This window comes from Clytia hemisphaerica, unplaced genomic scaffold, assembly GCF_902728285.1.
Source record: "Clytia hemisphaerica strain Z4C2 unplaced genomic scaffold, Clytia hemisphaerica genome assembly, whole genome shotgun sequence".
Lineage (NCBI taxonomy): Eukaryota > Metazoa > Cnidaria > Hydrozoa > Leptothecata > Clytiidae > Clytia > Clytia hemisphaerica.
In genome coordinates, this window is record NW_027103627.1 from 506289 (window position 1) to 519598 (window position 13310).

Genomic DNA, 13310 nt, shown 5'->3' on the forward strand with positions numbered 1-13310 from the left:
ATTTCAAGTCAATAGCTTTTCTCAATCCTGAGAAAAGGCTGCCAAGGTGCGGGAAAACCCCCTAAAACGTGTTTTGAGAAAACGGCGCAGAAAGTTAAAAATAGAGGTTTTTCTCAATTTTTCGCGATACATAGACCGTTTTACAAAATTTTTGTGTGGTTGACCAAAATGGATTGACACATTACTTTTAATGTTGAAAAGGTACTGGAAATACTAAATAGTCCAAGTTTTTTTGAAAAAAATGGCCTTCCACGTGCTCCGGGAATCTCCAAGTATTTTGCGTCAACTCTGCGTACAACGCGTAAACATGGCTTTAAGTCAATAAAAGTGCATTTTCTCGTCAAAAAACATATTGCCAACAAAATATATCATCCTTGTGCTCTCTCAAATCTGTTTATATCATTTACAGTTGAATTTCAGTGTTGATCTTAGGGAAACGTGTCTTCAGGTTGAACGTCAATCATGCATAGTTTTACTCAATTTTCCAGGATCGCCTCCTGGCGCCATGAGTGCCACGATTCATCAAAGACTAGATTTCCACTGGATTTAAGACTCATAATGGATACATCATTGAATGTGTTTAGTTCCTTGTTTCAAACTTTATTCATACCATGGTTCATAGTCTATAGTCCATCACTTTGAAAAGTTTTTTCAGTGTACAAGTTTTACTGCTCGAAAACATCAGTTCGCAGAATCAAATTGTTGCTTTCACTCAAATATAGGCTTCCAAAGCTTTCCCAGATGTGAGAAATGAAATGAAACATTCAATAATATCATAATTCAATCCAAAACAATACATAAGCTCAGTTTCCATGTCAAAAACACAGCTGACTGCCTCCAAAATGTGAATGTTTTTGAAAATACCACTTCTTCGGTTACCATCTTTAATTACGTCATATTTAGAAATCCCGGGGAAAAAAGGCGGTATTGACTTAGACGCCCAAAAAGGGCGTAAAAAGAGCTTTCATTTGGTATGTCATGATGCTATGTTTAGAGCAGCCATACGGAAATGAGGCCCTAGCAACGGATGCGATTTACCGTTGCTAAGGAGAAAATAAGGAGAAAATTGTATACCAGGGCTCATAAGAAACCCTATATATTAGGCTGCACGCATCCCCTCTGATATGATTTGATATAACAAAATAAATTCTGGGGATGCGCGCAGCCTACCTATATATCGGCAGATATTTATGCTACGGCCTTGAAATTTTCAGGGTATGTTCAGGAAGGATAAAGGATACTAAAAAGCCTTAAATCCCGAAATTTTCACCAATTTTCAAAATCTCATATGACTACCCCCTTAAAAGGATACAAGAGAAATAAAGAATGAAAATCCTTTAATCCACAGTAAAAGATTTTTTGGAAGAGGGCTGGATGCACAATACACCTTTTCGACCGTAACCGCATGGACAGGCGCGCGCCATTTGATTACTTAATTATCCCCCTAAACTTGATCCAACACCTTTTTCTTTTGTTTTTATATGGGAAAAAAAGACTAATACATGGTTACGTAGAAGGTTTCTACGCAATAAAAATATTGACATTTGTGGTTGAAAATTAATCCGCGAAAGATTGTTGTGATCAGCCCTTAATTAAATCAAAGACTCGAGTGTTGATATTTTACATGATTGATCTTTACGGAAGTAAATGTCAGATTTGATTGACATCTCCTTATTTTCTAGTCTACACAATAGACAGCTCCAAGCTTTTAGGTCTTACCCCGAAGAGTAGGAGTTTTTACGCTCGAAACGAAGAAAGATATGATGTAGCCTAAAGTTTTACGCTCGAAACGAATAAAGATATGACGTACCCTACCTCTTTTCTTGTGTTGTTCTGAGAATTTTGAGCGCATGTTGTTGTTGATATTTTTAAGGAAAAGCTTCAACTAATCAACAGGGTCAGTTTCCTTAAACTGACATTCCCTTACTTTCGATGATAAACCCACCTTTTTACCTGACAACATCCAAAAGAGGAGGGAAACTTGACTTAACATACAGGATAGTATAGTTACTGTCAAAAAATGAGAATTTTCAGCTGATAAGTCACGAAAAATCATAATTGTTCAAATCTCCCCAAACATTTGTCGTAGATTTTCTTTACACTTTTCTACAAAGTTTTTGACAAAGACACATCCAAGTTTTCTCTGATTTTTTTTTCCAACGAAAATCTTTGACCAGGTTGTTCTTGACCGCTAGCTCTTCCAGGATAAGGCACGATATGGATAAGCTTAAAGGTTTAAAGTCAAATGCTTGAACGTGTTCCAGTAAATAATATTGGGCTTTTCCAGAAAAAAACCGTATACCCCCTGCTGAGGAGTCCATTTCCGTTCCAAGGGGGGTAAGGTTTGATATGTGGCAGAATTCCATAGGGAGATACAAAAATCGGTCAAAAATAACTGGAATTTCATAGGGGTAGCTTTTTAAATCCTACTAAAATTCAGAATTCCAGAGGGGATGGACCTCCTCAACAGGAGGTATACGGTTTTTTTCTGGAAAAGCCCATTTAAGAATTCATGATATTCATGACGTAATGTTTTCTACGGAAATACCCCGGTTTTTGCCAGTAGTGGCACATTTTATACACATTTTGTCTCGTTTAAATTTGCCACTTCTGGCTAAAACCGTCATGAATATCATGAATCTGAGCAAATGTAAGAAAACTACTCACCTCTTGTCGATCAATTTTTCTGTGTTACGACATGTTCTTCGAATCTTTATTATTTCTTTGTTTTTTTTTATTTCTTTGTTTTTGTTCTGTAAATGATAGAACGGTTAGAACTTTTCATTTTTGCCGAACACAGGGCGTTAAACAAGCATTGAAAAAGACTGAGTTCGAGTTTACCAGGGTAAAAATAGCTGGATTCACATTACTTGTATTAATTGAATTGGATTTTTCCAGAAATAGTCCGTGCCCCCCCCCCTGTTGAGGATATCGGATATTCAGGGGGTTAACGATTTTTGTTCAAAAGTGGATATCCAGGGGGTTAAATATCTACAAGGGAGTGAATATCAAGGGGGTAAAGTGTCTTAAAGTAGTAAAAATACGATATCCAGGGGTAAGCATCTTTATAAGAGAGGATATCCAGCGGGTTGAGCATATTTTTAAGAGAGGATATCCAGGGGGGTCTTTACTAATAAAGTAGGATATCCAGAGGGTTCGATACTTCGAAAAATCAATATCCTCAACAGTGGGGATACAATCTTTTTCTGGAAAAGCCCATTGAAACACTTGAACAAAATATGCAGTTTACTTTCGCTTATTCGAACTCTGAACGGGAAGCCTAATTTGTTCGAATTACCGTGAAATTTGAATTATAGAGAGTGTCTTACGAAGGTTTCCCTATTATGGCGCGAACAAAGAATTAGTTCAAATCATAGAAAAATTCGAAAAATAGAAATTCGAATCAGCGAGTGGTCTACTTTAATTGGGCCTTAGTATAATCATCCCCTTGAGCATTGATAATAGTGTATGACCCTTTTCTTCTCTCGCTACCCAGAAAATCTTCCCTTTAAACGAAAAACATATAATAACCGTTATAAACGTGTATGTATGTGTGGATATGTGAATATTCGATAATCTAAAAACTATTTATAAAACATTAAAATCACTAAGGGCTACTTAGACTACACAATATATTGACGAACAATATTTGACAATATTGTGTAGTGTATGTAGCCCTGTAAAAGAATTATGAATATATGGTGTTTAATAAGTATCTAATTATGTTTATAAAAAGCGAGTAATAATTTTTGCCACCATGTTGAAACCACACCCAAGGGAATAAGTCAATAAGGGACGTAGTTATTAAAATAACGCAAAAACAGGGGACACATCTTTATTTTCTTAATTTAGGTCTGCATATTTCTAGTTTCATTTTAAGTCTTTTTTTCCACCAGCGAATCTTCCCTCTCGTAGTTCATGATTTCTAAAATCTTCGATTTCATTTTCCTTCCAAAGACTTATTTCATTATTGGATGCATTGAAACTAGGGCTTTACTCGAGTCTTCTTAAAACTTGAACCAGTCCTTCTTTAACCCTAACTTGACGGTCGATGACAAAAACCGATTTTTCTGATTTCGAGACAATCGGTTTGCCATCACTCCATAACCATTCCGAAACGGGTTGTCGTTGTTGCGCCGAGGTAGCGATCAACCTTGAGTTGTTGTCTTGATCGTTGTGTTGTAAGATGCCAAGGAAAATATGCTGTAACAAAAATTCTTCCCTGATTTCTTTGTTTTGCCTCAATGATAACATCAGCTTCGGATTCATATTGTTGAAGTAATTATTTTCAACAAGTTGAATGGTGTATTGCTTAGCTTTCAACAAATCATTGAAATGCTTTCTTAATTTGCCGACAATTGGTAAACAGATTTTGTCAGTGAAACACACACGATTTACAAATCGATTGCGATGTAGCAGCTTCTGGAGAGGACTTTTATGAACTAATTCATTCATGATTGAAAGATTTTTGTTGCTCTCCAAGATTTCTTTCACAGTAAAAGTGATTGGCTGAAGAACTTTGTCGATCACACAAATATTTATGACTCCTTGGGATAAACAGATTTTGATGTTGGCCTCTTCGATCTTGAACATAGTCTAGTAAGAATAAATCAATAACAAAATTAAGAATAAAGAAAACCACCCACGTCAGTATTACGTCCGCATTACGGCAGGGAGCACCCTAAACCCTCATGTACACGCAAAGAAATAAGACTAACTAAAAAGAAGCTAAACAATGAAGTGAAGAAACCTAGGGAAAGTTAAATTTGGCTTGCCAGTAAGCGGAAAATTAAAGGATCTGTTCTTACTTTGCCTTCGGGAGATTTCGTTGGAGCAGCTTGTAGCATCATCTTACTTCCATCCATCAATGATTTAAACATCATTCCATTTCGGCCATACTTTTTCGTCAAATGGTGCAATAACACGTCGGGCGCCAATTGTGAATTATCAATAGCAATGTCTTGTGGGCAGAACAGTGTCAATGGTTTATGATGTGTGGTCATAGAGTTCATCACCTGCTTCCAGAGATTGTTTTGCTTTAATTGTTGGATGAACAAATGACAGCCAGACGCTTCTACGATTGGTAGGATTTCTTCGAACGGATCTTGAAATAAAACATTCACAACAATTTATAAAAGTGAAGAAAAAAACAAGCCTTTTTGTGCTTGTCAAATAATACTCAAATAATGCGTTGTTTTTTTTATAAGAGCATCCAATTTTTGAAGCCTTCGGATGTTTTTAACCTTATGAGTTCTAAGCCCAATAGTTCTTAACATGTTCTTATTTTGACAATTTTGCGAATATCTTTGATATTTTGAATTGGGTGTTTTCGAGTCTACAAAGCCTTAAAATGTTCTTAACTTGATCTTAACATTTTGGCCAGCGAAGCCTTATGTTCTTATATAGTTTGTTCTTATGAAAAAAAACGTAATGCAGTAGAATTATGAAGTTTACGTGAAAAATGGCAAGAGTAGAAAAATAGCCTAAGATTCAAACAACAATCTGATTTGATTTGCTTAGTTGATGGTCTGTTTTCATAAAGGAAATTCTTTAATACCACACCTTTGCTCAATGATCTTCTTGCTCTTTTGTTATTTCCAACAGCCAAAGCTTTTTTGATGGCTTCTAACAAAGCAGATTGGCCATTCAAACGTTTCTAGGATGAGATAAAATCATAAAAAAATTGAGATCTCACTTTCTTGTAATCTACATTATTATTCAATAATAATTATTATTATTATTATTATTAATAATTATTTACAGGCCAATGTCGTCGTGGTTGTTTACCCCGTTAAATAAATAAGTTAAAAATGAAAAATGCAATAGTTGGGTGAAAATGAACTCGTTGTGGATTCCTGCTTAAAGTCCAGAATGAATGCAAGAAACAGAAAGAAACAAGAAAATACAGATGTCCTGGAAAACCCCGTTTCACCCCCTCCCATCGGATAATAAACTTGGTTCGGGTAACTAAGTGAGACAGGGGTGAAGTAAAACTTACCTCAATAATACCAACGATATCAGCATTACTTATAGCTTGGTCTGAAGTCAAATTTAACCAGGGTTCCATTTTTGGGAAAACAACGCCGTTTAAAAATCCTGGGTTTGTGTTCGTGTTTTGGGAAAGTCTCATGCCTTGCATCAAGTAATTTGGTCCCTAAAAGTTGTAAAGGATGAGTTAAGAAGAGGGGTATATCAGCAATCACTTTTAAACACTATAATGACAAGTTTAAACAAGCACAATGCATATTGGACCTACCTAATGATAAATAAAAGAATGGAAATAGAAAACGAAGTAAAATAAGAAACGGCATATTTCCGGCACTTTCAACCGGAAAAAATTTTCTCCACAATCAGGCTCAACCATGTTTTGGGCATTTCTAATACGCATCTTTGTGCAAAAAATCAAATGAGCCAATCCTGAGAAAAGCTTGCATCAAACGGACGGACGGAAGGACGTACGGAAGGATACACCGGGATAGGGCCAAAAAACGAGACGACACTTTACAAAAAGGGTAGTATATGCAAAGTTCAAGGGCTTCCAACATGAAGGAAAGCAAAAATCCTACCGATCCAGCTTGGAAGATATTGATGTAAGTTTGTTGCGGTTGACAACACACACTGCATTTGTCGATGCCTGCAAATTATACACATATTATAAATATCGTTCATTATCATCAACATGAAAAATATAAGCAATCTGATTGGCTAAAAATGCGTACAAAAATGCTGTATTTCATATTGCATTGTACAAATACAAGACCGTGTTCAAAGAAGGTTATTTTGAACCTTACTGTGCGTCCCCCCTTTCTTAAGAGGGGGGTGACACCTTCCAAATAATGAAGAAGGGGTAGTTCAAAAAGGGGGGGGGGGCTTACATATATATTGTAGATCATGAAAGGAATTTTTCTGTTAGAGTAGTCTGAGTCAAAAAGAAAAAGTTTATTATTTCGCTTTCTCTCTCTAAAGATATTTCACATATATTTGTTAGCTATTTTTTGTTCAAAATCCTTGGGGGTAGGCATTTTTAAAGGTTGGGGGATGCAAAGAAGGAGGGGATCATTTATATAAAAACTGGTAAATTTATTTCTCAAGACGTTTGTTATACGGGGCTATACAATGTTAATTATGGTAACTTAGATGCTTAAAATTGATTTTTATGGAGAATTGACAGATCTTTTTTATTAATACACGGGTTTTGCATTAAACTACGCACACGGAAAAATATCAAGTAAACACAGCGAGAGACAAGCGTGAATGCCTTATAAAATAATTTTATTCATTTAAAAAATGTTTTTTCTATTTTTAAATTCAATAAAAGAAATTAGACTATACCATTTTCTTTTCAATTTTATGTTTTGGTTGTTACACAGTGACCCATAAAGTATGCCAAAATTGAAAAAAGAACCAAAATTGTCGCACGGCCAATTTCTGTTTTCCTTATTTGATTTTTTTGTTCGTGCAAATTACGTGAGATCAAAGCAAAAGCTACACAAAAATGTTATTCGAAATCTGTGTACTGTCTATAACATAAAAGCGTTTATCGAATAAAAAAGACAGGGATTTCCCTATCATACAAAATTACTCATACCTGGACAAACTGGGGCAGGTGTTGCACAAGGTGTAGTATCTGGTTTTGATGCTGAAAATGAAGAAGAAGAATGTTAGTAAAAAACACTTGTTTCTGAATTATAAGATGTTCGACTCGTTTTAGATGATCGACAATGGAGAGAAGGTTAAGAGTGAAATAATCTTAACTTCGTATTTTAACAGTACCTCTAAAAGACTTAAGACTTAAGTTTAAACTGCTTGTATAAAGAATCGGTATTAAAAATGTTTACTTGTGGTTGGGGTGGTCGTGGTCGTTGAAGTGGTTGTAGGGGTGGTCGTTGTCGTAGTTGTGGTTGGGGTAGTAGTTGTTGTTGTAGTAGTAGGGGTGGTCGTAGTCGTTTTAATAGTAGGGGTGGTCGTGGTCGTTGTAGTAGTTGGGGTGGTCGTGGTAGTTGTAGGGGTGGTCGTTGTCGTAGTTGTGGTCGGTGTCGTAGTTGTGGTCGGAGTAGTAGTTGTTGTTGTAGTAGTAGGGGTGGTCGTTGTGGTGGTTGTAGTTGGGGTGGTCGTTGTCGTAGTTGTGGTTGGGGTGGTCGTTGTTGTTGTAGTAGTAGGTAAAGTGGTTGTCGTTGATGTTGTTGGAGTCGTCGTTGTAGTGGTTGTTGTAGTTGCTATAAAGAAAAATAACACAAGGTTAAATAATTGAGGTTTCAATTAAGTTTAAATTGAAAGAAATGATTTGGTGTTAAGTTTGATAAAAAGATTGTTTATTATGTGAAATAAGTTTTAAAAACTTACTGGTGCTCGTTGAGGTAGTAGTCGTCAATTGGGCTGAAAAAAAAGTAAAATTAAGAACTATAACAGGCAGTTCTGCTAAGAGATACTTTCAAAGAGAAAGATAACTGGAACCAAAATAAAACATACTGAACCATTTGAGTTCCCTGCATCAAAAAGGCTTACTTTATCCAAAATAATCAATATATTAAGGTTTGACAACTTGACAAAATAAGTTATTTTGAACTCGACATGTGTCAATTAAACAGAAAAATCCAACCTAGTACGAATAGAGTTAAAGAAAACGGTCTTTACACGTCATAATAATCTTCAAATTAGAAACAAACCTATCTCACAACCAGCTTTGTTGACTGTGCCCAAAAAGTCTTGACTGATAAGCTCGTCAAAAGTCACTGCAGAATACACATTTGCTTTGTTGCCAGCAATATGAGCCAACTCTGTACCGTTGACTCCACTTCCAATACCAACAGCCAACACTTTATATCCCATTGATCGAAGTTCTTCGGCAACATTTCCTGGATCTTCAGCACCAACGTCTTGTGTTTGTGAGCCGTCTGTTAACACAATCACAATCTTGCTCACACCAGGTCTGCCTCCGTTTGCGATCGAAAACATTTGGCTCTGAGTCAGACGAAGAGCTTTATCGATTCTTGTCGTGTGTCCCATCAGTGGAATCTTGTCAACAGCATCGCTGAAGCTGAACAAATCGTAATGGTCATTCAGTTTGATGCTGTGCTCCGTGTCATAACTGAATGTCACCACACCTGCTCTTGCACCATCTTCGCTGACACCAAAAGTAGCTGCCAAAGCCTTCAAGAAGTTCTTTTCTTTGTCGTAATCGTTTCTCAAACTGCCCGATGAGTCAAGTACGAATCCAACATCCACTTTCACTTCGCACAATGGTTTTACTTCCTTCTTGGCTAAAACACAAACAAAAAAAGAACATACAACTATTCGATTGTCAAAAGCTTTCCGGACGTGTCAATCTTCAAGATCAACCTTTAAAGATCCATCTTAAAGTTAGTTCAATTAGTGAGTTGTGAAACACACTATCTTTCTTCTTTTTCAAATCAAACAAAGTTTCTCCATAAAATCAAAAGACACAGAACAGAACAGTGAAAACTCTTCGATATGATGATTTTCTCTTACCTTCGTCACAACCAGCTTTGTTGACTGTGCCCAAAAAGTCTTGACTGATAAGCTCGTCAAAAGTCACTGCAGAATACACATTTGCTTTGTTGCCAGCAATATGAGCCAACTCTGTACTGTTGACGCCACTTCCAATACCAACAGCCAACACTTTATATCCCATTGATCGAAGTTCTTCGGCAACATTTCCTGGATCTTCAGCACCAACGTCTTGTGTTTGTGAGCCGTCTGTTAACACAATCACAATTTTGCTCACACCAGGTCTGCCTCCGTTGGCGATCGAAAACATTTGGCTCTGAGTCAGACGAAGAGCTTTATCGATTCTTGTCGTGTGTCCCATCAGTGGAATCTTGTCAACAGCATCGCTGAAGCTGAACAAATCGTAATGGTCATTCAGTTTGATGCTGTGCTCCGTGTCATAACTGAATGTCACCACACCTGCTCTTGCACCATCTTCGCTGACACCAAAAGTAGCTGCCAAAGCCTTCAAGAAGTTCTTTTCTTTGTCGTAATCGTTTCTCAAACTGCCCGATGAGTCAAGTACGAATCCAACATCCACTTTCACACTTCGCACAATGGTTTTACTTCCTTCTTGGCTAAAACACAAACAAAAAAAGAACATACAACTATTCGATTGTCAAAAGCTTTCCGGACGTGTCAATCTTCAAGATCAACCTTTAAAGATCCATCTTAAAGTTAGTTCAATTAGTGAGTTGTGAAACACACTATCTTTCTTCTTTTTTCAAATCAAACAAAGTTTTCTCCATAAAATCAAAAGACACAGAACAGAACAGTGAAAACTCTTCGATATGATGAATTTTTCTTACCTTCGTCACAACCAGCTTTGTTTGACTGTGCCCAAAAATCTTGACTGATAAGCTCGTCAAAAGTCACTGCGAAGACACATTTGCTTTGTTGCAGCAATATGAGCCAACTCTGTACTGTTGACGCCACTTCCAATACAACACAGCCAACACTTTATATCCCATTGATCGAAGTTCTTCGGCAACATTTCCTGGATCTTCAGCACCAACGTCTTGTGTTTGTGAGCCGTCTGTTAACACAATCACAATCTTGCTCACACCAGGTCTGCCTCCGTTTGCGATCGAAAACATTTGGCTCTGAGTCAGACGAAGAGCTTTATCGATTCTTGTCGTGTGTCCCATTAGCGGGATCTTGTCAACAGCATCGCTGAAGCTGAACAAATCGTAATGGTCATTCAGTTTGATGCTGTGCTCCGTGTCATAACTGAATGTCACCACACCTGCTCTTGCACCATCTTCGCTGACACCAAAAGTAGCTGCCAAAGCCTTCAAAAAGTTCTTTTCTTTGTCGTAATCGTTTCTCAAACTGCCCGATGAGTCAAGTACGAATCCAACATCCACTTTCACTTCGCATAATGGTTTTACTTCCTTCTTGGCTAAAACACAAACAAAAAAAGAACATACAACTATTCGATTGTCAAAAGCTTTCCGGACGTGTCAATCTTCAAGATCAACCTTTAAAGATCCATCTTAAAGTTAGTTCAATTAGTGAGTTGTGAAACACACTATCTTTCTTCTTTTTCAAATCAAACAAAGTTTCTCCATAAAATCAAAAGACACAGAACAGAACAGTGAAAACTCTTCGATATGATGAATTTTTCTTACCTTCGTCACAACCAGCTTTGTTGACTGTGCCCAAAAAGTCTTGACTGATAAGCTCGTCAAAAGTCACTGCAGAATACACATTTGCTTTGTTGCCAGTAATATGAGCCAACTCTGTACTGTTGACGCCACTTCCAATACCAACAGCCAACACTTTATATCCCATTGATCGAAGTTCTTCGGCAACATTTCCTGGATCTTCAGCACCAACGTCTTGTGTTTGTGAGCCGTCTGTTAACACAATCACAATCTTGCTCACACCAGGTCTGCCTCCGTTTGCGATCGAAAACATTTGGCTCTGAGTCAGACGAAGAGCTTTATCGATTCTTGTCTTGTCGTGTGTCCCATTAGCGGATCTTTCAACACAGCATCGCTGAAGCTGAACAAATCGTAATGGTCATTCAGTTTGATGCTGTGTGTGCTCCGGTCATAACTGAATGTCACCACACCTGCTCTTGCACCAATCTTCGCTGACACCAAAAGTAGCTGCCAAAGCCTTCAAAAAGTTCTTTTCTTTGTCGTAATCGTTTCTCAAACTGCCCGATGAGTCAAGTACGAATCCAACATCCACTTTCACTTCGCACAATGGTTTTACTTCCTTCTTGGCTAAAACACAAACAAAAAAAGAACATACAACTATTCGATTGTCAAAAGCTTTCCGGACGTGTCAATCTTCAAGATCAACCTTTAAAGATCCATCTTAAATGTAGTTCAATTAGTGAGTTGTGAAACACACTATCTTTCTTCTTTTTCAAATCAAACAAAGTTTCTCCATAAAATCAAAAGACACAGAAAAAAACAGTCAAAACGCTTCGATATGATGATTTTCTCTTACCTTCGTCACAACCAGCTTTGTTGACTGTGCCCAAAAAGTCTTGACTGATAAGCTCGTCAAAAGTCACTGCAGAATACACATTTGCTTTGTTGCCAGCAATATGAGCCAACTCTGTACTGTTGACGCCACTTCCAATACCAACAGCCACACTTTATATCCCATTGATCGAAGTTCTTCGGCAACATTTCCTGGATCTTCAGCACCAACGTCTTGTTGTTTTGTGAGCCGTCTGTTAACACAATCACAAATTTTGCTCACACCACCGTCTGCCTCCGTTTGCGATCGAAAACATTTGGCTCTGAGTCAGACGAAGAGCTTTATCGATTCTTGTCGTGTGTCCCATCAGTGGAATCTTGTCAACAGCATCGCTGAAGCTGAACAAATCGTAATGGTCATTCAGTTTGATGCTGTGCTCCGTGTCATAACTGAATGTCACCACACCTGCTCTTGCACCATCTTCGCTGACACCAAAAGTAGCTGCCAAAGCCTTCAAAAAGTTCTTTTCTTTGTCGTAATCGTTTCTCAAACTGCCCGATGAGTCAAGTACGAATCCAACATCCACTTTCACTTCGCACAATGGTTTTACTTCCTTCTTGGCTAAAACACAAACAAAAAAAGAACATACAACTATTCGATTGTCAAAAGCTTTCCGGACGTGTCAATCTTCAAGATCAACCTTTAAAGATCCATCTTAAAGTTAGTTCAATTAGTGAGTTGTGAAACACACTATCTTTCTTCTTTTTCAAATCAAACAAAGTTTCTCCATAAAATCAGAAGACACAGAAAAAAACAGTCAAAACGCTTCGATATGATGATTTTCTCTTACCTTCGTCACAGCCAGCTTTGTTGACTGTGCCCAAAAAGTCTTGACTGATAAGCTCGTCAAAAGTCACTGCAGAATACACATTTGCTTTGTTGCCAGCAATATGAGCCAACTCTGTACTGTTGACGCCACTTCCAATACCAACAGCCAACACTTTATATCCCATTGATCGAAGTTCTTCGGCAACATTTCCTGGATCTTCAGCACCAACGTCTTGTGTTTGTGAGCCGTCGTTAACACAATCACAATTTTGCTCACCACCAGGTCTGCCTCCGTTTGCGATCGAAAACATTGGCTCTGAGTCGACGAAGAGCTTTATCGATTCTTGTCGTGTGTCCCATCAGTGGAATCTTGTCAACAGCATCGCTGAAGCTGAACAAATCGTAATGGTCATTCAGTTTGATGCTGTGCTCCGTGTCATAACTGAATGTCACCACACCTGCTCTTGCACCATCTTCGCTGACACCAAAGGTAGCTGCCAAAGCCTTCAAAAAGTTCTTTTCTTTGTCGTAATCGT

The 13310-nt window shown here is 37.7% G+C and overlaps 3 protein-coding genes across 3 annotated transcripts; all 3 read right to left on the reverse strand.

Annotated features, from left to right (window-relative positions):
- Nucleotides 1–3544: 3544 nt before the first annotated feature.
- Nucleotides 3545–12111, reverse strand: LOC136802510 (uncharacterized). Its single transcript, XM_067059249.1, has 13 exons — nucleotides 11971–12111; nucleotides 11139–11741; nucleotides 10317–10909; nucleotides 9490–10085; nucleotides 8667–9260; nucleotides 8344–8376; nucleotides 7839–8216; nucleotides 7589–7639; nucleotides 6567–6634; nucleotides 5999–6154; nucleotides 5563–5656; nucleotides 4809–5104; nucleotides 3545–4596 (listed from the first exon to the last, which is right to left on the reverse strand). The coding sequence occupies exons 4-13, from the start codon at nucleotides 9827–9829 to the stop codon at nucleotides 3994–3996; spliced, it is 2613 nt and encodes an 870-aa protein (XP_066915350.1). The 5' UTR covers nucleotides 9830–10085; nucleotides 10317–10909; nucleotides 11139–11741; nucleotides 11971–12111; the 3' UTR covers nucleotides 3545–3993.
- Nucleotides 10380–11427, reverse strand: LOC136802534 (von Willebrand factor A domain-containing protein 2-like). Its single transcript, XM_067059270.1, has 2 exons — nucleotides 11139–11427; nucleotides 10380–10909 (listed from the first exon to the last, which is right to left on the reverse strand). Exons 1-2 carry the CDS (start codon nucleotides 11425–11427, stop codon nucleotides 10380–10382), a joined length of 819 nt encoding a protein of 272 aa, XP_066915371.1.
- LOC136802535 (collagen alpha-6(VI) chain-like) lies at nucleotides 11563–13085 on the reverse strand. Its single transcript, XM_067059271.1, has 4 exons — nucleotides 12797–13085; nucleotides 12229–12567; nucleotides 11971–12036; nucleotides 11563–11741 (listed from the first exon to the last, which is right to left on the reverse strand). The coding sequence occupies exons 1-4, from the start codon at nucleotides 13083–13085 to the stop codon at nucleotides 11563–11565; spliced, it is 873 nt and encodes a 290-aa protein (XP_066915372.1).
- Nucleotides 13086–13310: the final 225 nt, after the last annotated feature.

Bases quoted from the DNA above. Each gene is read 5' to 3' on its own strand.
- LOC136802510 (XM_067059249.1), bottom strand. From the start codon at position 9,829: ATGGGACACACGACAAGAATCGATAAAGCTCTTCGTCTGACTCAGAGC. The intron at 8,377-8,666 runs GTTTGTTTCTAA...CTTTTTTTTCAG, and splicing joins CAAAGCTGGTTGTGAGATAG to CCCAATTGACGACTACTACC. The intron at 8,217-8,343 runs GTAAGTTTTTAA...TTTTCTTTATAG, and splicing joins TACTACCTCAACGAGCACCA to CAACTACAACAACCACTACA.
- LOC136802534 (XM_067059270.1), bottom strand. From the start codon at position 11,427: ATGTTTTCGATCGCAAACGGAGGCAGACCTGGTGTGAGCAAGATTGTG. The intron at 10,910-11,138 runs GTAAGAAAAATT...TTTGTGTTTTAG, and splicing joins CAAAGCTGGTTGTGACGAAG to CCAAGAAGGAAGTAAAACCA.
- LOC136802535 (XM_067059271.1), bottom strand. From the start codon at position 13,085: ATGTTTTCGATCGCAAACGGAGGCAGACCTGGTGGTGAGCAAAATTGT. The intron at 12,568-12,796 runs GTAAGAGAAAAT...TTTGTGTTTTAG, and splicing joins CAAAGCTGGCTGTGACGAAG to CCAAGAAGGAAGTAAAACCA. The intron at 12,037-12,228 runs GTGAGCAAAATT...TGTATTCTGCAG, and splicing joins AAACGGAGGCAGACGGTGGT to TGACTTTTGACGAGCTTATC.